General features: G+C 41.7%; 1 protein-coding gene and 1 non-coding gene across 3 annotated transcripts in view; both read left to right on the forward strand.

Annotated features, from left to right (window-relative positions):
- Positions 1 to 24,554, forward strand: part of FAM81A (family with sequence similarity 81 member A) — an 84,080-nt gene that overhangs the window by 8,813 nt on the left and 50,713 nt on the right. Inside the window, exons 2-3 of one of the 2 annotated variants that reach the window (XM_025295701.3) lie at positions 13,782 to 13,878; positions 14,959 to 15,232. In XM_025295701.3, the coding sequence (XP_025151486.1) occupies positions 13,859 to 13,878; positions 14,959 to 15,232 (294 nt within the window). In that variant the 5' untranslated portion in view covers positions 13,782 to 13,858. Of the gene's footprint in view, positions 1 to 13,781; positions 13,879 to 14,958; positions 15,233 to 24,554 lie in introns of those variants that run through there. The other variant, XM_044925061.2, reaches the window with a different exon arrangement.
- Positions 15,849 to 15,920, forward strand: TRNAC-ACA. The gene has a single exon. It is a non-coding gene; the product is annotated as a tRNA-Cys (tRNA).

Raw genomic sequence — 24,554 nt, forward strand, 5'->3', positions numbered from 1 at the left:
TGGGTGGGAGGGAAATCTCACACTCTCCCTGGAGCCTAATGCATTTGGAATGCTGTGCTGGTGTCTCTCACTGGGCAGCCCAGAGCCTGAAATAAGGGTGATCAGGGGCTCCATGAGGGCTTTAATGAGGGTTCTGGGCGCAAGTCTCATTTGGTGCCCACAGGTGTGTGCTAAGTCACTTCAGTTGTGTCCAACTCTTGGAGATCCCATGGACTGTAGCCTGCCAGGCTCCTCTCCTGGGATTCTCCAGGCAAGAATACTGGAGTGGATTGCCATTTCCTTCTCCAGGGAATCTTCCCACCCCAGGAATTGAGCCACGTCTCTTAAGTCTCCTGCATTGGCCCACAGGGAACAGGTGTAAATTAGCAAACTGGGAGTTGTTCAGCTGATACAGAATTTCAGTTTTAGAAGATGAAAAAGTTCTAGGGATCTGTTGCACTGTGTGAATAGTTAACACTGTGTTGTAAACTTACAAATGTTTAAGGTAAATTTTTTTGCCTGTTTTTAACCACAGTAAAAATTGAACAGTAAACTTACTTTAACTGAACCATTTTGTCTTTTAAATCCAGGATCATGTGTGTTTCCTTGGTTTTGATAGCTAGAAATCGGCAATTTCTGCAGTTTTTGTTTGTGTGTCTTCTCATTGGTTCATTCTTTTATGTAATAAATTTTTACTTAAAGTTTTGTCTTGAAAATAGCATACTCATTGAAGTATTTTGAAAAGAAGGAAAAGTAGAATAGAAATGTATCCAGTGCCATTGTTTATATACTGATTTATTTCTTTCCACTATTAAAAAAAAAAACAAAACATTATTGTAATAGTACTTCTAACCTGAACCCCTGCCACAGTCTCCAGAATGGCTGAGGGATTTCTGGGTTGCTGGGGTAATGTGCTGTTGAGAAAAATGTTAGGCTGTGCCAGGTAAGCTTCATTTGCCATTGACCTAATGTGTCCAAAGAGGGACGTTTTGGTATGAGAATGCCCAGCATCCTAGAGGGAGAAGGCAATGGCACCCTACTCCAGTACTCTTGCCAGGAAAATCCCATGGATGGAGGAGCCTGGTAGGCTGCAGTCCATGGCATCGCTAGGAGTCGGACACGACTGAAGTGACTTAGCAGCAGCATCCTAGAGGCTGTGTAAGGCTTTATGATGGGCTTCCCAGGTGGCACTAGTGGTAAAGAACCCACCAGCCAATGCAGGAGGTGTTGGAAACACATGTTCAATCCCTGGTTGGGAAGATCCCCTGGAGGAGGGTATGGCAACCCACTCCAGTATTCTTGCCTGGAGAATCCTTGGACAGAGGAGCCTGGTGAGCTATATTCCATAGGGTTGCAAAGAGTCAGACACTATTGAAGTGACTTAGCATTCACACATGCAAGGCCTTATAACATTCCATCCTTTGTGACTTACCCAGATTTCCCCCAGATCCACCTCATAACCATAATGCATCTACCTCCCAAAGTATGCCAACCCAGTATATTTTAGTAAAGATGCTCATTTCTTCTCCAAAATTCTGACCAGGTGTTGGGAGAGGGAAACTGCCTGTCTTTAAGTAGGAGACAAGGGGTGCTTATTTGTGCACATAATTCAGAGACATTCCCCCAGTCTGCACCGTGTCTTAATTTATGGAAAGCTCTTTGACTTTCTTATCAATCTGGATACTTTGGCTTTGAAAGTCATCATCTGTGGCCTCAGTTGCACAGCCCTCTTCCTCTTCCTTTTACTGAAAACACATCATTTGCTCAGATACGGGCTCTTCACACCACAGAACAATATTAGTGATTTGGCACAGAGTGGGGTGGGTTGGGAAAACAGCCCCAAGTCACAGGAGCAGGCAAGCATGCAGAGAGGGGCCCAGGGGTGTCCGATGGGAGAGGGATGGAGGCAGGTGAGGGTGGCCTGTGCACCCGGAGCTGCAGTAGGTGTCTTGTCCTTGATGACTCATCCATCTCTGCTGGCCCCAGGTTGGGCGAGTGCCCCACCTTGGAGAGGTAGAGGAGAGGGAGGTGGCAGAGGTAGAACTTAAAAATTTATGGGGTCACCTAAATTGTGGTGCCATGGAGTAAAGCTCTGTTTCCAGGCCCTGGTTATGGTTTTATATAGTATTGAAAATCCATTTTCAAATCTTGTTCTTTAAAAAAAAAAACCCTAACATGATAGATAGTAAATCTTTTCCATGTTACTTCATACTCTTTGTAACCATTATTTTAAATAGCTATAGATATCCTTTTGAGTGGATGTGCCATGTTTTAATTTTCATTTCAGTTCAGTTGCTCAGTGGTGTCTGACTCTTTGCAACCCCATGGACTGCAGCATGCCAGGCTTCCCTGTCCATCACCAACTCCCAGAGCTTGCTCAAACTCATGTCCATCGAGTCAGTGATGCCATCCAACCATCTTATCCTCTGTCATCCCCTTCTCCTCCTGCCTTCAATCTTTTCCAGCATCAGTCTTTTCCAGTGTGTTAGTCCTTCACATCAGGTGGCCAAAGTATTGGAGCTTAAGCTTCAGCATCAGTCCTTCCAATGAATATTCAGGACTGAGTTCCTTTAGGATTGACTGGTTGGATCTCCTTACAGTTCAAGGGACTCTCAAGAGTCTTCTCCAACACCACAGTTCATTTTAATTTACTACTCTTTTATTGGTGGACATTTAACCAATAGGTGTTTATAGAGATGTTAACGTCTAGATGAGATCACATATTAAGCATGGAAAAAGGCATGAAGGGTAGAGATTTGATGGAGATTAGTTACTATTGCCTTGTAATTCTAATCTGGTGCTCCCCAGAATGGACAGGGCAAGTTTGAGTTCTGTGCATGTCCTTGAAGGACTAACAGTTTGACTCCCTTCAAGCTCATGATCTTTACAGATTTGTGTTTTTTTTTTTAAGGTGGGGACAGGAGGAACTACTTTCTTTTTCAGTGATATAATGACAAATAAATTGAAAAAGTAAAGTGTTATACATTGAGTTGAAGCCTCCTGTAGTCCTCTGTCTCCCACTGAGAGATGAATATGACCCTGATTTGGTGTTGGTCATTTCCTTGTTCATCTTTAGATATTATAGATTTGGCAGGTTAATAAGCACATTTTAAACCTTTATGATGTCATAAATGTCAACCTTTAAAATGTTATCATCGTGTCCATATCCTTCTTCAGCTTGCTTTTTTACTTAGTATGTTTGTGAGATTCATTCATTTTGGACTTGACATTTTGATCCAATTTTTCCACAGCTATTAGTTCTTTCATTTCATGACTGTCACAGTTTATCCATTCATTTGCCTAATGATGGGTGTTCAGTTCCCCTCTCTGCCCACTTTTTTGCTCTTAGAAGACAGTGCTGCCTTAAGTATTCTTCTAAAGGTCTCCTGTGGACGTGTGTGAGAAGCTTGTGGGGCAGTTCTTGGCAGTGAAATTGTTGGGCCATGAGGCTTGTGTATCTTCAGCTTTCCTAGATCTTGAAGGTTACTTTCCAAAGTCATGGTACTGACTCTCATTCCCAGCTGGTGTTCCCATTGTCCCTAGTGTCCCATGTGTTCCTGTTCACACGTCACCTGCCAATCTGATGGGATAAATTGGTATTTCTTGTGTTTTTATCTTTTGCAGCAAGCTAGATTTATTTCATAATTTGCTTTTACTGGCCACAGCAGAGCCAATGTTAGAAAAAAAAAACCTGTTAAAATTCTTATTCTTTCTACAGTATCCTTTTGAGATTTTTCTAAGCAAGGAAACCATTTAGAAATCTATAAACAGACTTAAATGTTAGATTATGACATAGTTATTCTCTTCCCAGTAAGCAGAACCACACCCTATATAATTTGGTGTCATAATCCCAGGTGACTACACCTGTTGGCGGAGACCAGGTAATTGCCACTCAGCTGGTCTCTGCTGTAGTCTGTTGGTTAAGAGCAAGTCCCAGGTTCCTCCACACTCAGGGAAGGGTTTACACTGGTATGAATTCCTGAGAGTGAGGAGCGTGGGGGCCACCTACATAGAAGCCTGGCTTTCACAATAGGTAGTACGTTGTGATCACCATGTTTCAGCATCGTGGTTTAAATATTCATCCCTGTTAGGACAGTCAGAGACGTTCAGATTTCAGAAGACTGACTTACCCAAGTCCAAGTCTTATCAGGGGTGTCATTTCAGAGTAGTAATTCATAAGAGTAGCTGGCTGTTAGCCTGGGCCTCGAGTTTGCTGATTCCTGTGTCTTCTCCTTTTATGCACATCCACACTGGAAATTAGATGATGTGCTTGAGGAGTGTGGGCTCAGGGCAGGAGGAGTGAGCAGGATCTTCTTAGTGGTCCGTGTCACTGAGCCCTGAGAGCTTAATGCATCCCTCTCCATAATAGGGTTCTTCCTGCTGCCCCAGGTTCTTGGAAACACTGATCAGTTTTGCCTCTCTGCACTCTGCTTTTCCTAGACACGCTGTGTGTCCCATGGCCCTTTCTCGTTGCACATTCCTTCTTTTGTCAGAATATAATTCAATTGATTAAATTTGGCATTTTGAAATGACTTCATTTTAGTCCTCTATCCTTGAGATTGATTCATCCAGCAAACACTTATTGATCAGCTACACGCCAGGTGCTGGGAATTGAGCTGTGGACAGTACAGCTTCCCATGGAGCTCACAGCATAGAGCCAAAGACTGACAGTGAGCCAGTGATCACAGGTGTGGTGACTGTTTGCCATGTTTCACTTGTAAGCATTGGCAGGATCTTGGGTTGTTCTGACAGATCTGCTGACTTCATCCCTTCTTGATTCTTTAGGTTTCATGGTCAGAGTCTCATCTAAACTTCAGTTTTGGAAGTAGCTTGCAATTTGCCCCACTGACTCTTTAATACTACCTGTGTTATTTCATAGAACAAAGGGAAAATAAGAGACCAAAAAGTTGAACCAAACCCTAATTATAAATAGTATTTCAGTGTAAATATCCATCAGCCAGGAGCTGCCTAACAATGACAGTATGTCCATTTAATGGAATATTATACAAGCATTAGAAATTGTGATATGTATCTTCATATATTGATAGAAAAATGTTCAGGATATAATCATTTAGGAAATGCAGGGTACTTATAGTAAGTATAGAGTAGGATGTTGTTTTTTTCAAAAAGGAAAAATTATATATATCCTGAAAAGAGATCTCAAAAAAAGGTAAACTGATAACTCAGCACTTACTGAGTGGTGATTTTCAATTTGTCCTTCATGCATTTATGTAGAGCCTAAATTTAAAAATTATTTTATTAACCATGAAAAGCATTTTTTCACTTTAAGAAAAGGTGTTCTTTAAAATGTTCCAAATTTCTTCATATTTGTATGGGTTAGGGTCATACAGTTACTGGGGGAGCCAGGCTCCTAGTAAGGACCATCCTGATCCCATCACCCTTGTCTTCCATGATGGAAAGGTATGTCAGACACGTACTTTGGTACGTGTGTTGCAAGGCATTTTGTGTGTGTGTGTTGCTCTGGTTTTGAAAGTACAAGTGATAGTAGAGTGGTGTCAGTCCAGCTGTAACCTCAGCGTATATTTGTGCCAGGAGAAACAGCTTTGGCCAAATGAAAGAGTGATACCAAGTACCTAATGATTTCCCCCACTAGCTCCCCACAATAAACAGCGTCACTTTAAGCAAATGAATACTATTTGCTGAACTTTTTATATGTTTTAGTTTTGAAGGTAGATATATTTTCTGTCAGATGTGATGAAGGGATATTAACTATGGGAGAGAAAGGAAGCACCTTTTCTGGAAGCATATCAAGTGCCCTGAGGCCGGACTGTTCCAGAACCCTGCTCCTTCTCGTGGATGATGCCTGCTGATGAAGAGGCAGGGCCCTTAGGCCCAGATCCCTGCTGTCTTCTTTCCTGTGACGTCAAGCCAGTTGCTGAACATTTGTAGGTCTCAGTTTCCTCTGGTTAAATGGAGGTGATAAGATCAGTCCCTTCACGAATGATTGTGAGGGTGAATTCCATTAATGTCCATAAACACGCTGCTTGAGTGCCTGACTAGGGGTCAACACCCCAAAAAGGGAGCAGCTGTTAGTTCTGTGTCCCCAACCTGGTAAGCTGAGGCCAGCCTGCTAGGATCATACAGTTACTGGGGGAGCCAGGCTCCTAGTAAGGACCATCCTGATCCCATCACCCTTGTCTTCCATGATGGAAAGGTATGTCAGACTGTAGCCATGGAAAGGGAGAGGGGAAAGGAGAGACAGTGGAGGGAAGGAACATGGCCCATGGAAAGGGGAAGTGAAGAAGAGGGAAAGAGAAAAAAGGAAGATGGATGGAGAGGGATGGGTGGGAAAAAAGAGAAAGAAAATCAAATGACAGGAGGCAGTGAGGGGAGGAAGAAGAGCTGAAGAGCCATGGGGAGAAAGGTGGAAAGGGGCCCTGGGGAAACCCTCTGTTCCTCCTGCCTCCCTGGCCCCATCGCATGCCTCCTAGTCTGGATTCTGGCGCAGCATCTACCACTGTGACCTCTCCCCTATTCTGAGCTGCTCTCGCAGCTGGCCATTCACCACCCTTGAGTCTTCCATCCCTGATCACTCCTCGCTGCACCAGGACAGAGTCCATGCTTGAGCCTGGCCTCTGAGATCAGTTAGGGAACACTCCCACCTTCTTCCTAGGCATGCCTTCCACTGTTCTCCGCCCTCTATCTTTTCACTATTTTTAACTATAAGAAAATCAGGGTTTTTTTTTTCCCACCACCGCGTTACAACCACTTTATTCATAAATGCTTTGCCCTTTTTTTTTTTTAATTCTGACACTTGGTAGAACATATCAGTGCTGTATTTTAATAGTAAACTGAAAAACTACACTTTAATTTTTCTGTAAAAATTGTCATTTTAGTTTGTTCATGTATCATTTTACATTAACACATAATAAATAAAGTATAATAATAATAAAGTATAATAATACTCTAGTGTCATCTTGTTTAGAAAAATAGAACTATTGCTTCGCATTAATATCTTCTTTTGTCATTAAAATATCATATATATGTATCTGAGAATATATATACATATGTATATACCCAGAATCTTCCTAACCACAAATAAGTGTTTTGGTTTAAATAACAGCATTTTCCTTTACTCTTACATGAACCTCCAAATTCTATTGATACATTGCATTTATTAGGCATTGAGATTTTGTTTTTTCTTATTTCTTTTACTTCTCCTGTCCTTGCTTCACCTACCTTCCCTTCCCTAAATTTTCCCAAGTTTCTAACCTCATAAACTGGAGTTTGATACTGTAACAGGGAAACATGGCACAATCAAAACAGTGTACCCCCTAGACCTCCCTGTTCATATTGCAGACCCACTCGTGGTGCTGCAGGGCAGATTTATAAAATGCGCAGGAGCTGGAAACTTAAGGCAGTGGGCAGAACTGACAGTGGGAAGATCTGGAAACGATATTTGAGATGTCACTTAATCCAATGACTTTGAATCCAATTAAAAATCCATTGTTTATTTTGAATCCTTCACTTCAGTTCAGTTCAGTCGCTCAGTCGTGTCCAACTCTTTGCAACCCCATGAATCGCAGCATGCCAGGCATCCCTGTCCATCACCATCTCCTGGAGTTCACTGAGACTCACGTCCATCAAGTCAGTGATGCCATCCAGCCATCTCATCCTCTGCTGTCCCCTTCTCCTCCTGCCCCCAATCCCTCCCAGCATCAGAGTCTTTTCCAATGAGTCAACTCTTCTCATGAGGTGGCCAAAGTACTGGAGTTTCAGCTTTAGCATCATTCCTTCCAAAGAAATCCCAGGGCTGATCTCCTTCAGAATGGACTGGTTGGATCTCCTTGCAGTCCAAGGGACTCTCAAGAGTCTTTCCAACACCACAGTTCAAAAGCATCAATTCTTCGGCTCTCAGCCTTCTTCACAGTCCAACTTTCATATCCATACCACATGGATGTAATTCCATGACCACAGGAAAAACCATAGCCTTGACTAGATGGACCTTTGTTGGCAAAATAATGTCTCTGCTTTTGAATATGGTTGGCAATACAGATCGCCAAAGATTGTTCCAAAAAGAACACTAACCAACTAAGAGACCTGACAGATAAACACATCTGCCACACTCATGAAAGGGGCGCCAATTTGGAACAGACCTCAGTATGTGTTGTGGACTCATGCCTCGTGACATTTTCTGTCATGGAGAGTGCACAGTGCTTGGTTTGTTACAGGGAGGTGTGTTATTGAAAAGCAATCTCAGGCAATGAGTGGTGGATAGACTTGTTTTTCAGAAAGGGGGTATGACTGGGTTTCTATAGCTCAGGCAGGATAATTCCAGGTGGATGAAATGAACTTTGGGAAAGGGTATTGCAAAGGTCTCCATTCATTCACAGGTATTATACTGAATGGCTAATATTGGGGATGGAGTCTCAGTAGAGAACGATTCTTTTTTTAAAAAAAATATTTATTTGGCTGCGGCACATGGGATCTTCATTGCGGCATTTGGGTCTTCGGTTGTGGTGAGTAGGCTTCTCTAGTTGCGGTGTGTGGGCTTAGTAGTTGTGGTGAGCAGGCTCCATGGCATGTGGGGTCTTAGTTCCCCAACTAGGGAACAAACCTGAGTCCACTGCATTGGAAGGGGACTTCCAGTGGACCAGTAGGGGAGTCCTGAGGACTGTGTGTTGTGTTCTAGTTGCTCAGTTGTGTCCGTCTCTTTGCGACCCCATGGACTGAGGCCTGCCAGGCTCCTCTGTCCTTGGAATTCTCCAGGCAAGAATATCGGAGTGGGTTGCCATTTCTTTCTCCAGGGGATCTCCCCGAGCCAGGGTTTGAACCCAGGTCTCCTGCACTGCAGGCAGATTCTGTACCACTGAGCCACCAGAGAAGCCAACTGTACGTTTAACTAAACCATTATCTTTAATGCCTTGTGTGCGTGCATGCGTGCTAAGGTGCTTTAGTCCTGTCTCACTCTGTGAGACCTTATGGACTGTAGCCTGCCAGGCTTATTTGTCCATGGGATTCTCCATGCAGGAATACTAGAGTGGGTTGCCATGACCTTCTCCACTCTAATGCCTTACTTGCTGCAGTTTCTGATACTGGAGTGCTAGTCATGCTCTCTTTGTGTAGATTCTTGTAGGTCAGCTCTGTGTCCGTTAAAATTTGAGGGACTTCCCTGGTGGTCCAATGGTAAAGACTTTACCTTCTGATGCAGGGGATTCAGGTTTGATCTCTGGTTGGAAAGCTAAGGTCTCACATGCATTATGGCCAGAAAAAACAAAACATAAAACAGCAACAATATTGCAAAAAATTCAATAAAGACTTTAAAAATGGTCCACATCCAAAAGATCTTTAAAAAAGAAAAAAAGATTTGATACATGCCCTTAAGTGGCATATAAGTAGGGGGAGACAGACTGCTAAACAGCTGATATATAAATATAAAATATAAAACTCATAGGATAAAGAGCTGAAGAATACAGACAAGCCATTTTATTGACTTGAAGGGCAGGTGGGCTCTTTCAGGATCGGGGTGAGTTTTCTAGGTGGGCAGGGATGGGAAGGGCATTTCTGAGAGAGCACACAGGCAAAGTTATGATGGTAGTGAAGTGCATTACATGCTGAAGGACAGTGGTGGGAGCGTGGCCATGCAGAAGCTTAGAGTTGACTTAGGAGACGACTATGGTATGAAGTGGCCTAGGATGAGGCGGAAGAAGGAGTTAGGCCAGAGTATGTTGAGAGTAAAGGACATAGAGGTAATGCTGGAATGTGGAGGAGAGAAAGTATGGCACAATCTCTCCATTCTCTACTTTGGGAAATCCTATCCATTCTCATCAGTTCTTTCCTGACCTGGCTGCTAACCAGGAAGAAAACAAAGCGCTCTCCCTTTTTTCCTCCCCATTTTTTTTTTCCCATTTTTTTTAAATGTTAAAAACTTGTAAATTGAGGTTTTATTGACATAGAACATTATATTAACTTCAGGTACATAATAAAAGGATTTAGTATTTGTATATATTGCAAAATGATCACCATAATAAGTCTTATGTATCAACACACATAGTTACAAAGTTTTGTATGTCTGTGATGAGACCTAACAGAAGCAGGAGATATTAAAAACAGATGGCAAGAATACACAGAAGAACTGTACAAAAAAATTCTTCACGACCCAGATAATCACGAAGGTGTGATCACTCACACTCACCTAGAGCCGGACATCCTGGAATGTGAGGTCAGTTGGGCCTTAGGAAGCATCACTATGAACAAAGCTAGTGGAGGTGATGGAATTCCAGTTGAGCTATTTCAAATCCTGAAAGATGATGCTGTGAAAGTGCTACACTCAATATGCCAGCAAATTTGGAAAACTCAGCAGTGGCCATAGGACTGGAAAAGGTCAGTTTTCATTCCAATCCCAAAGAAAGACAATACCAAAGAATGCTCAAACTACCACACAATTGCACTCATCGCACATGCTAGGAAAGTAATGCTCAAAATTCTCCAAGCCAGGCTTAAGCAATACGTGAACCATGAACTTCCAGATGTTCAAGCTGGTTTTAGAAAAGGCAGAGGAACCAGAGATCAAATTGCCAACATCCGCTGGATCATGGAAAAAGCAGGAGAATTCAAGAAACATCTATATCTGCTTTATTGACTATGCCAAAGCCTTTGACTGTGTGGATCACAATAAACTGTGGAAAATTCTGAAAGAGATGGGAATACCAGACCACCTGACCTGCCTCTTGAGAAATCTGTATGCATGTCAGGAAGCAACAGTTAGAACTGGACATGGAACAACAGACTGGTTCCAAATAGGAAAAGGAGTACATCAAGGCTGTATATTGTCACCCTGCTTATTTAACTTATATGCAGAGTACATCATGAGAAACGCTGGGCTGGATGAAGCACAAGCTGGAATCAAGATTGCTGGGAGAAATATCAATAACCTCAGATATGCAGATGACACCACCCTTATGGCAGAAAGTGAAGAAGATCTAAAGAGCCTCTTGATGAAAGTGAAAGTGGAGAGTGAAAAAGTTAGCTTAAAGCTCAACATTCAGAAAACGAAGATCATGGCATCTGGTCCCATCACGTCATGGGAAATAGATGGGGAAACAGTGGAAACAGTGGCTGACTTTATTTTTCTGGGCTCCAAAATCACTGCAGATGGCGACTGCAGCCATGAAATTAAGAGACACTTACTCCTTGGAAGGAAAGTTATGACCAACCTAGACAGCATATTGAAAAGCAGAGACATTACTTTGTCAACAAAGGTCTGTCTAGTCAAGGCTATGGTTTTTCCAGTGGTTATGTATGGATGTGAGAGTTGGACTATAAAGAAACCTGAGCGCAGAATTGATGCTTTTGAACTGTGGTGTTGGAGAAGACTCTTGAGAGTCCCTTGGACTGCAAGGAGATGTAAGCAGTCCATCCTAAAGGAGATCAGTCCTGGGTGTTCATTGGAAGGACTGATACTGAAGCTGAAACTCCAGTTCTTTGGCCACCCAATGCAAAGAGCTGACTCATTTGAAAGGGCCCTGATGCTGGGAAAGATTGAGGGCAGGAGAAGGGGACAACAGAGGATGAGATGGTGGGATGGCATCACCAAGTCAATGGACATGAATTTGGGTAAACTCCGGGAGTTGGTGATGGACAGGGAGGCCTGGCATACTGCGGTTCATGTGGTTGCAGAGTCGGACATGACTGAGCAATTGAACTGAACATGAGAGTGAATATAACTTAAAAATATTTGTTTATGTATTTATTTATAGTCGTGCTGAGTCTTCATTGCGTGGGTTTCCTCTAGTTGTATTGAGCGGGGGCTACTCCCTAGTTGTGGTGTGTGGGCTTCTCATTGTGGTGGTTTCTCTCGTTGCAGAGTATAGGCTCTAGGGTGCACAGGCTTCATAGTTGCAGCCTGTGGGCCCTAGAGTGCATGGGCTTCAGTTGTTGTGGCGTATGGACTTAGTTGCCCCAAGGCATGTGGGATCTTCCCAGACCAGGGATCGACCCATGTCCCTTGCATTGGCAGGTGGATTCTTAACCACTGAACCACCTGGGAAGTCTAAATATAACTTTATGAGTTAGTGTTTTCTACCCATGCTTTTTTGTTCATATGGTTAGTTGGCCACTTACTGCATTGTTTCAAAGTTGCTTTAGATGTCTACTGTTTCTGTAGGCTAGAAAGCCCTTCAGGGAGGGGAGTTTTGTTGTATCTATTCTAGGTTAGGTGGCTATATAGTAGATGCCAAATGTCTTTTTGCTGTTTTTGTTGTTCAGTGGCTCAGTCTTGTCCAACTCTTTGAGACCCCATGGACTGCAGCACACCAGGCTTCCCTGTCCTTCACCATTTCCTGGAGCTTGCTCAAACTCGTGTCCATTGAGTCAGTGATGCCATCTAACTGTCTCATTCTCTGTCATCCCCTTCTCTTCCTGCCTTCAGTCTTTCCCAGCATCAAGGTCCTTTCTAGTGATTTGACTCTTCTCATCAGGTAGCCAAAGTATTGGAGCTTCAGCATCAGTCCTTTCAAAGAATGTCTCTTAGGTTGGGTTATTCTAAAGATTAGTATCTCAACTAAGCTATTTTACAACTTTAAAGTTGTACAGATTCTGTGATTCTGAATATTTCACACTGGCCTAATTTTTGTAGTTTAAATGACAGAAATTATTTTCTTTAATACTGAAGAGCTCTTTTGGCATCATAGCTTGTTTGGCATGGAACACTTTTTTTTCTTAAATGTAATTTGTTTAAATTCAAAGTTATTTGTCTAGGAAAGGGAAAAGTTCACATTTTGAAACTCTAAAAATAACATACTGGATGGATGATGCCAAAACAATGGTTTCAATCATAAAACCATTTCTCAATCCAGCATCTAAATGAGAACTAACTACTGAATCTTATCATAGTTACTAGGCTTTCACTGTTTTAAGGCAATTAACAGCAGTATTGAGAAACCTAAGTAATGAAATATTTTTAAAACCTCTAATTTTTTCAGATGTCTAATGCATTGTGATGATCAAATGTTCCTTATATACGCCTGATGTAATGTGAATGATCATATCTTATAATACAGCTTTAAAGTTTTAATGAAAAGTATGATTTCATTCTTTTAGTAGATAGATAAATTCACCCAAATCAGATCCTGTTGATCTTGCATTAGTCTATTAAGATTATTTTTAAAATAATGCTCTTAATTTGCTATGGAATTTACTAAATTTGCTGAGATAAATTTCCTAGGATAGTTTTCGGTACAGTTCTAGGGAGAAGTACAAGAGTGACTTAAGTCTGTTTAAGGAACTATCTTGTTTCTATAAAAGTGGTTTTTCAAACTTGAGATGCAGATACGGGGTGAGAAAACTTCAGGAAACTTGACTTAGCATGTACGCATACATGTTGACCTATCCAGCAGGGCTTATGGTATTAGGTTCAAAAGCATTTTGATTCTTGATTCTTTTCTCCTTATTTTGAGACATCTTCTGTTTCTATCATATGTAAGATATTTAATAATATAATTGATCAGCATGTCAGCATAATTTTTGATCCCTTTGGTAACTTAATAATAAGATTTGTGTGTATGTATGTGTTAGTCGCTTAGTCATGTCTGACACTTTGCGACCCCATGGACTATAGCCCACCAGGCTCCTCTGTCCATGGAATTCTCCAGGCAAGAATACCTCCAGGCAAGTGGGTTGCCATTCCCTTCTCCAGGGAATCTTCCCCACCCAAGAATTGAACCTGGATCTCCAGCATTGCAGGCAGATTCTTTATTGTCTGAGCCACCAGGGAAATCCCCAAGGTCATTTATGTTCTAGACATAAACTGTTAAATAATTTAATGCTTATTTTTTCAACAGATGTGAATTATTAAAAAGAAAATGGCCCAACGGAGCACTGTATTTCCTTCTCTTGTCACCGAGGAAAGGTATAATATATGGAAAATATGCATCTAAGGTATACTTTTTCTTTCCACCAATTCCATGAGGGCTGCTAGTGGGCGTGATGGTCATTATAAAAGAAGCCTTGCAGCTTCTTTTATATCCAAGAAGGACTTTTCTTAAGGGCAAGAGTAGTACTGTTGTGTCCCCTCTCCAGCTTCTGACTTGTAGGACACTGTGGACCATTCAGTGATTGTGACCGGTGGAGATTTCACGGTAGCCCTGCATTACAGTTGTACTTCTGATTAACAATAAAATGTACCTCTGGAGGCTTATGGGCTGATATCCCCACTAAAACTTTTAAATGAGAAGTTGCAAATTGGGTGTCCATAGGCCAAAACTGGCTCATAGAAGTAATACATTGTTTGGCCTGGATCATCTTAAATACTTTTAAAATGAGTTGTTAACATTTTAAAAATCAGGTGGGGACTTCCCTGGTGGTCCAGTGGTTAAGACTCCGTGCTTCTGATGCAAGGGGCACGGGTTCGATCCCTGGTCGGGGAACTAAGATCCCACATGCCTTGTGGCATGGCCAAAAATACATAAATAAAAATCAGGTGACTTCACATACAAGCCTGAATTTCTTGGTTCTTCTTGAAATATCAGATGATCTGGAAAAAAGAATCTGCGTTCCCAAATGGTTACTCATAGGTGGAACAGAATTGTGGCTCCCTTAGGTGAGGAATGACCCTTTCAGTTTCTCAAAGTCCCTAACATGCCCTAGTGTATACTGTGTGGTATGCTTCACTCCTTTATTTCCACAGCCTGACCCTTGTAGGCATTTGAGTTTGTATCTTAGGAGAAGGGGAAAGGAAAGCAGGTCCAGTGATTTTGTTCATAAGCTTTGAGCCTGCAGCCTCTTGCATTGGGAGGGCGTGGAGCCTGCTACCAGCACACTTGACTCTCTGTGGACCATTGATTAAAGATGCTGCCTGTCTCACAAAGAAAACTCTTTGGGGCAGAAATTCTGCTTCAAATCTTCATTTAGCTTGTAAGGATAGATACTTTGCCTTTCCTGAGAAGTCTTGAATCTGGCTTTAAAAATGATTTTTTTTCCTAACTGACAACCCTAGTAATGTGGGGCTCCCTTCTGTAGGCGAGTTCGAACGATGCCCCGACACAGCCAGTCCCTGACCATGGCACCCTACTCATCCGTAAGCCTAGTGGAGCAACTAGAAGACAGGATCCTCTGCCACGAGAAAACCACAGCCGCCCTTGTGGAGCACGCATTCCGGATCAAAGACGACATCGTCAGCAGCTTGCAGAAAATGCAGAACAAAGGGGGAGGCGACCGCTTGGCCAGGCTGTTCTTGGAGGAGCACATCAGAAACATCACTGCCATAGTGAAGCAACTGAATCGGGATATCGAGGTATGGCATGTGGAAGTGTGGTGCGTTCCCACAGACAGACCTGCCCCACACCCGCTGACCCCTCACAGGCATTTCTGCCATCAGACCACAGCCGTCTGTCTTGTCCAGTCTTAATGATTGCCAAGGAAACAGCTTGAACAAATACATTAAGTATATTCCAGTATCTGGTAGCAGTTACTGTTAGTGTTATTTGTGTTTAATCTCTGTGTACCTTGCTGATTACTAAATCACTTTGTTTTGTTTGGCTCTCAATGGAAAGAGAGGAGAACTCATCAGATAGTTTCCCTGTAAAACCCTTCCTGTCGTTGAAGACAGCTATTAAATCAATTACTAGGTCAGCCTTTGCTGCTTCAGATGAAATGTTTCTAGGTCATAATGATTATATATAATACAGTTGATTACTCAGACAATCTGGGGATTTGAATTGCTTCTCAGGCTTGCTTTTATTGCTCTATTTTTCTCTGAAATGAGCCCAAGAAAAGGCCAATATTGTCTATTTTTAGAGTTTGTAAATTTACTGCTGTTTATTGGGCAATCACAGGGACCACAGAATTTAATTCAGAAAGCTTAAGATCATTTAGAGCCCGGGCTAACATCACTGAACAATGTCAGTACTTCCCTGGTGGCTCAGATGGTAAAGCGTCTGCCTACAATGCGGGAGACCCAGGTTCAATCCCTGGGTTGGGAAGATCCTCTGGAGAACGAAATGGCAACCCACTCCAGTACTTTTGCCTGGAAAATCCCATGGACAGAGGAACATGGTAGGCTACAGCCCATGGGGTCGCAAAGAGTCGGACACGACTGAGCGACTTCACTTCCTTACACATGTAGTTTGAAAATATACGAATAAAAGGTATATGGCTAGATTAAGGAAAACCTTTGTCTTATGTCATGGAGATTGTATTTTAATTATGCTTCCTGAAATCAAGACTTTTTTTTCAGTTTCAGATTTATATTTATTTATTTTAAGAGCTTTACTGAAGTACAATTTAAAAGCCACAGAAGTCTACCCATTTTAAGTGTACAATTCAATGATTTGTAGTAAATTAATAGAATTAATGTTGTGCAACCATCAACACAGTTCAGTTATAGAACATTTCAATCACTCCCCAAATTTCTATCAGCCTGTTTGTGGGTAATCCTTCCTTCTACTCCAGACCCAGGCAACCACCAGTGTGCTTTCTGTCTCTATAGATAATTTGTCTTTTCTGGACATTTCATATGAATGGAATCTTACAATATGAAGTCTTTTGCATCCAGCTTCTTTCACTTAGCATAATCTTTTTAAGGTGCAACCATGTTCTAGCATGTATCAGTATTTCGTTTCTCTTTATGTCTGAGTGGTATCATATTGGACTTCCCTGGTGGCTCAATGGTAAAGAGGCTGCCTGCAATGCTGAAGACCTGGGTTCAATCTCTGGGTTCAATCCCTGGGTCAGGAAGATCCCCTGGAGAAGGAAATGGCAACCCACTCCAGTATTCTTGCCTGGGAAATCCCATGGACAGAGGAGCCTGGAGGGCTACAGTCTGTGGGGTTGCAAGAGTCAGAAATGACTTAGCGACTAAACCTACCTAATAGTATCCTATTATATGGATATACAGCTTTCTGTTTTTCCACTTATCAGCTGATCGACATTTGGATTGTTTCCAATTTTTAGCTGTTGTGACTAAAGGTATTGTGAATATGTGAACATGTCTTTGTATGGAGATATATTTTAATTTTTCTTGGGTAGATGACTAGGTGTGGAATTGCTGGGTCTTGTAGTAAGCTTATGTTTAACTTTTTAAAATGTAGCCAAACAATTTTCTGAAGTGGCTATGCCATTTTACAATTCCACCAGGAATGTGTGAGGATTCCAGTTTCCCTACTTCATCCCCAGCACTTGCTATCATCTCTGTTTTTGATTATAGTCATTATAGTGGCCATTTAGTGATATTTCATTGTGCTATTAATTTGCATTTCCCTAATAACTAATGATGTTTTCATGTCCTTATTAGTCATTTGTGTGTCTTCTTTGGTGAAGTGTCTACCCAAGTCTTCTGCCCATTTTTTAAAATTATTTTTTATTGTGGTAAGATACTTACCGTTTTAACCATTTTAAAGTGTGCAGTTCATTGACATTAATTACATTCACAATGTTCACCTCTGTTGATTTTCAAAACTTTTTGATTATCCCAAACAGAAACTCTATTCCCAGTAAACAATAACTCTCCATTGCGCTTTCCCCTCAGCCCTGGGCAACTTCTGTTCTGCTTTCTGTCCCTATTCTAGGTATATCACAGAAGTGCAGTCATACAGTACTTGTCTTTTTGTGTCTCAGTCATTTCACTTATAATGATTTCCAGATTTTTTATCCATGTTGTAACATGTGTCAGAACCCATTTTTAAATTAGGTTATTTTATTATTGAATTGTAAGATTTCTTTGTATATTACAGATACAGGTCCCAATCAGATAGGAGATTTGCAAAATATTTTCTCCCATTCTGTGGCTTCTGTTTTCATTTTCCCAGTGGTGTCTTTTGAAGCACAAATTTTAATGAGGTCCAACTTACAAGTTTTTAAAAAAAATGGTTTATATTTTTGGTGGTGTGTCTTGAGAACTGTTTGCTTAACCCAAGGTCATAAGGCTTTTGTGCTCTGTTTTCTTCAAAAGTTGATTTTAGTTTTTACCTTCATGTCTGTGAGTTACTTTGAGTTAATTTTCATGTATGAAGTGAGGTTAAAGATCTAAGTTAATTTTTTTTTCATATGGATATCCAAGGAAAATCAATCCTTTTCCCGTTTTCCCCTTTGTCAAAAATGAATGGGTCATAAAATTTAAGGGTTAATTTCCGAATGCCATTGATTTGTATGGCTTTCCTATGCCAATACCACATTGCCTTAATTTTTAGCTTAAGAGTACATTTTGAAATCATACAGTGTAAGCCCTCCAACTTTTCTCTTGTCAAAATTGTCTCTCTCAGCTATTCTAGGTCCTTTGTATTTCCTTATAAATTTTAGGATTAGCTCTCTTAAAAACTGCCGAGATTCTGACCAAGATTGCTTTGAATGTATGGATCAGTTTGTGGAGAATTGCTGCCTTAATGTTGAGCCTTCAGTGCTGCGAAGCATCAGCTCTTGGTTTTATTTTTTTCATATTTGCTTTTTTGTTTTCTATTTCATTGCTTTCAACTCTAGGTTGTTTCATTTTTCTCTGCTTATTTTAGGTTAGTTTGCTTTTCTAGCTTCTTCAGGTAGAAGCTTAGGGAATTGGTTTGAGATCTTTCTTCTTTTCTGATAATGGTGTTTAAAGCCATAATGTGGGCTCTGAGCACGGCTTTGGCTGCTTCCATGAGTTTTGGTATGTTGTGGTTTTGTTTTCATTCGGTTTAAAGTATCATAAAATTTACCTTGTGATTTCTTTTTTTTGGTACATGTGTTACTTAGAAGTATGTTATTTAATTTCTGAATGTTTGGGGTTTCCCTATATTTAGTGGATATTTTGTGGATTTCTAAGTTAATGTGGGCAGAGAACAACTTTGTATATCTTTAATCTCTTTAAATTTATGTAGACTTTTTTTTAGAGATTGTTTTGATGTGCATCTTTTTTTTTAAGTCTTTATTGAATTTGTTACAATATTGCTTCTGTTTTATGTTTTGGGTTTTTTGGCTGCAAGGCATGTGAGATCTTAGCTCCCTGACTGGGGATCAAACCTGCACCCCCTGCATTGAAAGGTGAAGTCTTAACCACTGGACCACCAGGGAAGTCCTGAGACTTTTTCTTTCAGTTATTGAAATGTCCGATTTTTATTGTTGAATTGCCTATTGCTCCTTTCAGTTCTGTCAGTTTTGCTTCATGTATTTCAGGGCTTTGTTGTTACATGTGTATACATTTATAATGTGTATATTTTCCTGATACAGTGATTCTTCTGTCATTATAAGATGTCTCTCTTTATCTCTAGTAACATTTTTTGTCTTCAAGTCTCTTTTGTCTGATATTAATATAGCTATTCCAGCTCTTTATGTGGAGAAGGCAATGGCACCCCACTCCAGTTCTCTTGCCTGGAAAATCCCATGGACGGAGGAGCCTGATGGGCTGCAGTCCATGGGGTCTCGAAGAGTCGGATACAACTGAGCGACTTCACTTTCACTTTTCACTTGCATGCATTGGAGAAGGAAATGGCAACCCACTCCAGTGTTCTTACCTGGAGAATCCCAGGGACGGGGGAGCCTGGTGGGCTGCCGTCTATGGGGTCGCACAGAGTCGGACATGACTGAAGTGACTTAGCAGCAGCAGCAGCTCTTTACGACTATTGTGTACATAGTTGATTTCCTTTTTTGAGAAGTCTCACTCAGCTTATACCCAAGGGAGAACCTAGAATACCACATGATTAACAATTTTCACTGTCTTTGGAGATTACAGCACACCTTTACTAAGGACAGAGATTTACTCAGAGTTGTATCCTATTGGAGTACATTTGTCTTTTTTTAATAAGGGGATGGAGTTGATCTTTCTTGCTTTGGTGACTGATGGCATCCATTTCAATTTCTTTGGATCATAGCATTTTATTTTCCCTTTGGAGTTTACCTTTATTCCATTGGATACAGGCTAAGATGGCTATTAATCAGAGTGCCTTATCACATTTTTTGATAATGAGGATTGGAGTCCATAACACAGACCAGAGCATTGAGACTCTCACTTCCTGGAGTCTGAAACCTAAGCAGAGTGTTCCAAGGACATGAGTATCTTTCCAGCAGCTGTACCTGTAGGATGTTAGGTAGTGGTCCTACTGCCTGGACCCTAGGAATTGCCTTTTGTGTCTTTTTCTCAGTCTGGATCCCCAGCTGCCCTGTTGATTGTACACACTTCTCCCCTATAGCCTTCCAGTAAATTCCAGATTTTTCACCTAAGCCAGAATCAGGTTCAGTTTCTGGCAGCCAAAGAACTCTAATGGTATCCAAGAGGCATAGAACATGTAAGAGACTGCTGCAGATAATTTACTTGTTTTCGGAAAGTGGTGTCTATATTTAGAATGATCTTTTCAGTATTATATTTGAGTGCTAAAGCAGTTTTATCCCAGAGACTGAATAATTTGGCAGCCCCAAGTTGGCACCTTCTCAAGATTGAAGAACCCCAACTTAAACATTTCCATTTTGAAGAGAGAGATATATTAGGTGGCTGATAGCCCTGCTGTACTCCATTCTATAAAGGGTGATGGATAAAATCAAAGTGATTGGGGAGAAACAATGATGCTCAGATCCCTGATCCTTCTACCAGTGGTGAGAAATGTGTTGCCAAAAATTGCAAACCCTCCTGTTTCATGTTAGAAGATGGTGTGACCTCCCCATTCTTCCCACACCCTGCATTTCGCTGTGGGTACTCTGCTTGGTTCTCTTTGCTTATGTGGGTGGTGGACAGACTAGAGACTGGAAACCATCCATTCTGCAGTACTATCCTCAGGTAAAAGCAGAGAGTGTAATTCTACCGTTAGAATTTTTTCTGTCTGCAAAAGAGGTGATAGTACTTAAGCTGCAGCTATGGGGTATCTGGGGGATAACTTCCCCTTTGGTAGCTGCTGTGTACTAATCCAACAATCAGAACCATTTCAAATATGTAATTTCCAACTTTGGCTGAGCCCCCAGTGCTGTTTAATAGCTCCTTCATTCTAGGAAGCCTTCACCACCAGTTCCCTCCCTGGCCTCACTTCTTTTTCCCTTAATTTACCCTGGGCACCCAGCACTTGGCACTGTTACCACAGCATTTACTGAATAAGTCTGGCATTGTTTCTTTGCACGTCTGTATCCCTTGATAGAGTGGGAGCCCTTCAAAAAGAAAGGAACTTTGTCTTTCTCATCTTTCCATTGTCCAGCACAATGTTTGGAACAAAATGCCATGAATGCTTTTTAAGTAAATAAATGCCCTGTTCAGATGGAAGCCCTTTGCAGATCTTCTGGTAGCAAAAAAAAAACTGGAAAAGACCCTGAGGCCCTTTGTGCAAACTCTGTCCTTTTCAAATGATGCATCCAAGGCCCTGGGAAGTGAAGAGACTTCTCTGAGATCTCTGTTGTTGTTCAGTTGCCAAGTTGGGTCCGACTCTTGTGACCCCATGGACTGCAGCACGCCAGGCCTCCCTGTCCCTCACCATCTCTCAGAGTTTGCCCAAGTTCATGTCCATTGAATCGGTTATGTCATCCAACCATCACATTCTCTGTCGCCCCCTTCTCCTCCTGCCCTCAATCTTTCCCAGCATCAGGGTCTTTTCCAATCAGTCGGCCAAAGCATCAGTCCTTCCATTAAGTGTTCAGGGTTGATTTCCTTTAAGACTGACTGGTTTGATCTCCCTGTTGTCCAAGGGACTCTCAAGAGCTTGAAAGCATCAATTCTTTAGCACTCTGCTTTCTTTATGATCCAGCTGTCATATCCGTACACGACTACTGGAAAGACCACAGCCTTTACTATATGGACCTTGGTCGGCAAAGTGATGTCTTTGCTTTGTAATACACTGTTTAGGTTTGTCATAGCTTTCCTGCCAAGAAGCAATCATCTTCTAATTTCATGACTGCAATCACAATCCACAGTGATTTAAGAGCCCGGGAAGAGGAAATCTGTCACTGCTTCCGCCTTTTCCCCTTCTATTTGCTATGAAGTGATGGGACCGGATGTTGAAGTTGAAACTGCAATACTTTGGCCACCTGATGCGAAGAGATGACTTATTTGAGAAGACCCTAATGCTGGGAAAGATTGAGGGCAGGAGGAGAAGGGGACAACAGAAGATGAGATGTTTGGATGGCATCACCGACTGAATGGACATGGGTTTGGGTGGACTCTGGCAGTTGGTGATGGACAGGGAGGCCTGGTGTGCTGCGGTTCACGGGGTCACAAAGAGTCAGACACAACTGAGTGACTTAACTGAACTGAACTGATGGGGCCGGATGCCATGATCTTAGGTTTTTTAAGCCAGCTTTCTCATTCTCCTCTTTCACCCTCATCAAGAGGTTCTTTAGTTCCTCTTTGCTTTTTGCTATTTAAGTGGTATCATCTGCATATTTGAGGTTGTTGATATTTTTCCTGGAAATCTTGATTCCAGCTTGTAAGTCATCCAGCCTGACATTTCTCATGATGTGCTCTGTGTATAAGTTAAGTAAACAGGGTGACAATAAACAACCTGTTGTTGTACTGTTTTCTCAATTTGAGCCAGTCAGTTGTCCCATGTAAGGTTCTGTGATGCTTCTTGACCCACATACAGGTTTCTCAGAAGACAGGTAAGATGGTCTGGTATTCCCATCTCTCCAAGAGTTTTCCACATTTTGTTATGATCCACACTGTCAAAGGCCTTAGTGTAGTCAATGAAACAGAGGTAAATGTTTTTCTGGAATTCCCTTGCTTTCTCTGTGATCCAGCAGATGTTGGCAGTTTGGGCTCTGGTTCCTCTGCCTTTCTGTCTCTTAGCTCTCCAGATCTAAACCCAGACTGTTAAACTCTAAAGATAAGCTCCTTTCACTTTTCTACTTTGCCTCTTGAAAGCTCTTCTAAAACTCTGATCTTAGGTAACTAACTCTCAAATGTGATGGGCAGTGCTATTCAGTCATTCTTTGCTTTCTGAGTATTTCTATCCTTGGCTCTCCGTCCCACCCCCAGGAAGAATTTCTTCATAAAACTAGGTAATTAAAGATGAAGTTCTCACTGAGTTATACCCTACCCTCTCTTTCCTTTGGTGTGAGTTCATTGAGCTGCTTAGATAATTTGAGTTAATAGCAAGCATACCTAGAAATGATGCTGTGAAAGTGCTGCACTCAATATGCCAGCCAATTTGGAAAACTCAGCAGTGGCCACAGGACTGGAAAAGGTCAGTTTTCATTCCAATCCCAAAGAAAGGCAATGCCAAAGAATGCTCAAACTACCGCACAATTGCACTCATCTCACACGCTAGTAAAGTAATGCTCAAAATTCTCCAAGCCAGGCTTCAGCAATATGTGAACCGTGAACTTCCTGATGTTCAAGCTGGTTTTAGAAAAGGCAGAGGAACCAGAGATCAAATTGCCAACATCTGCTGGATCATGGAAAAAGCAAGAGAGTTCCAGCAAAACATCTATTTCTGCTTTATTGACTATGCCAAAGCCTTTGGCTGTGTGGATCACAATAAACTGTGGAAAATTCTGAAAGAGATGGGAATACCAGACCACCTGATCTGCCTCTTGAGAAACCTATATTCAGGTCAGGAAGCAACAGTTAGAACTGGACATGGAAGAACAGACTGGTTTCAAATAGGAAAAGGAGTTCGTCAAGGCTGTATATTGTCACTCTGTTTATTTAACTTCTATGCAGAGTACATCATGAGAAACGCTGGACTGGAAGAAACACAAGCTGGAATCAAGACTGCCGGGAGAAATATCAATAACCTCAGATATGCAGACGACACCACCCTTATGGCAGAAAGTGAAGAGGAACTAAAAAGCCTCTTGATGAAGGTGAAAGTGGAGAGTGAAAAAGTTGGCTTAAAGCTCAACATTCAGAAAACGAAGATCATGGCATCTGGTCCCATCACGTCATGGGAAATAGATTGGGAAACAGTGGAAACAGTGTCAGACTTTATTTTTTTGGGCTCCAAAATCACTGCAGATGGTGACTGCAGCCATGAAATTAAAAGACACTTACTCCTTGGAAGGAAAGTTATGACCAACCTAGATAGCATATTCAAAAGCAAAGACATTACTTTGCCAACAAAGGTCCGTCTAGTCAAGGCTATGGTTTTTCCTGTGGTCATGTATGGATGTGAGAGTTGGACTCTGAAGAAGGCTGAGCGCCGAAGAATTGATGCTTTAGAACTGTGGTGTTGGAGAAGACTCTTGAGAGTCCCTTGGACTGCAAGGAGATCCAACCAGTCCATTCTGAAGGAGATCAGCCCTGGGATTTCTTTGGAAGGAATGATGCTAAAGCTGAAACTCCAGTACTTTGGCCACCTCATGCGAAGAGTTGACTGATTGGAAAAGACCCTGATGCTGGGAGGGATTGGGGGCAAGAGGAGAAGGGGACGACAGAGGATGAGATGGCTGGATGGCATCACTGACTCGATGGACATGAGTCTGAGTGAACTCCGGGAGTTGGTGATGGACAGGGAGGCCTGGCGTGCTGTGATTCATGGGGTCGCAAAGAGTCGGTCGCAAAGAGTCGGACACGACTGAGCGACTGATCTGATCTGATCTGATCTGATACCTAGAAATCCAAAATCATCAATCATTTAGGCTTTTGCTAATTATTTTTCTTTAAGATATGTTTTTAACATGAATTTTCTTTAATGTGTATTTAAGATGATTTTTTTAATAATTTACAATGGGGGTTT

This window comes from Bubalus bubalis, chromosome 11 (genome assembly GCF_019923935.1).
Source record: "Bubalus bubalis isolate 160015118507 breed Murrah chromosome 11, NDDB_SH_1, whole genome shotgun sequence".
Lineage (NCBI taxonomy): Eukaryota > Metazoa > Chordata > Mammalia > Artiodactyla > Bovidae > Bubalus > Bubalus bubalis.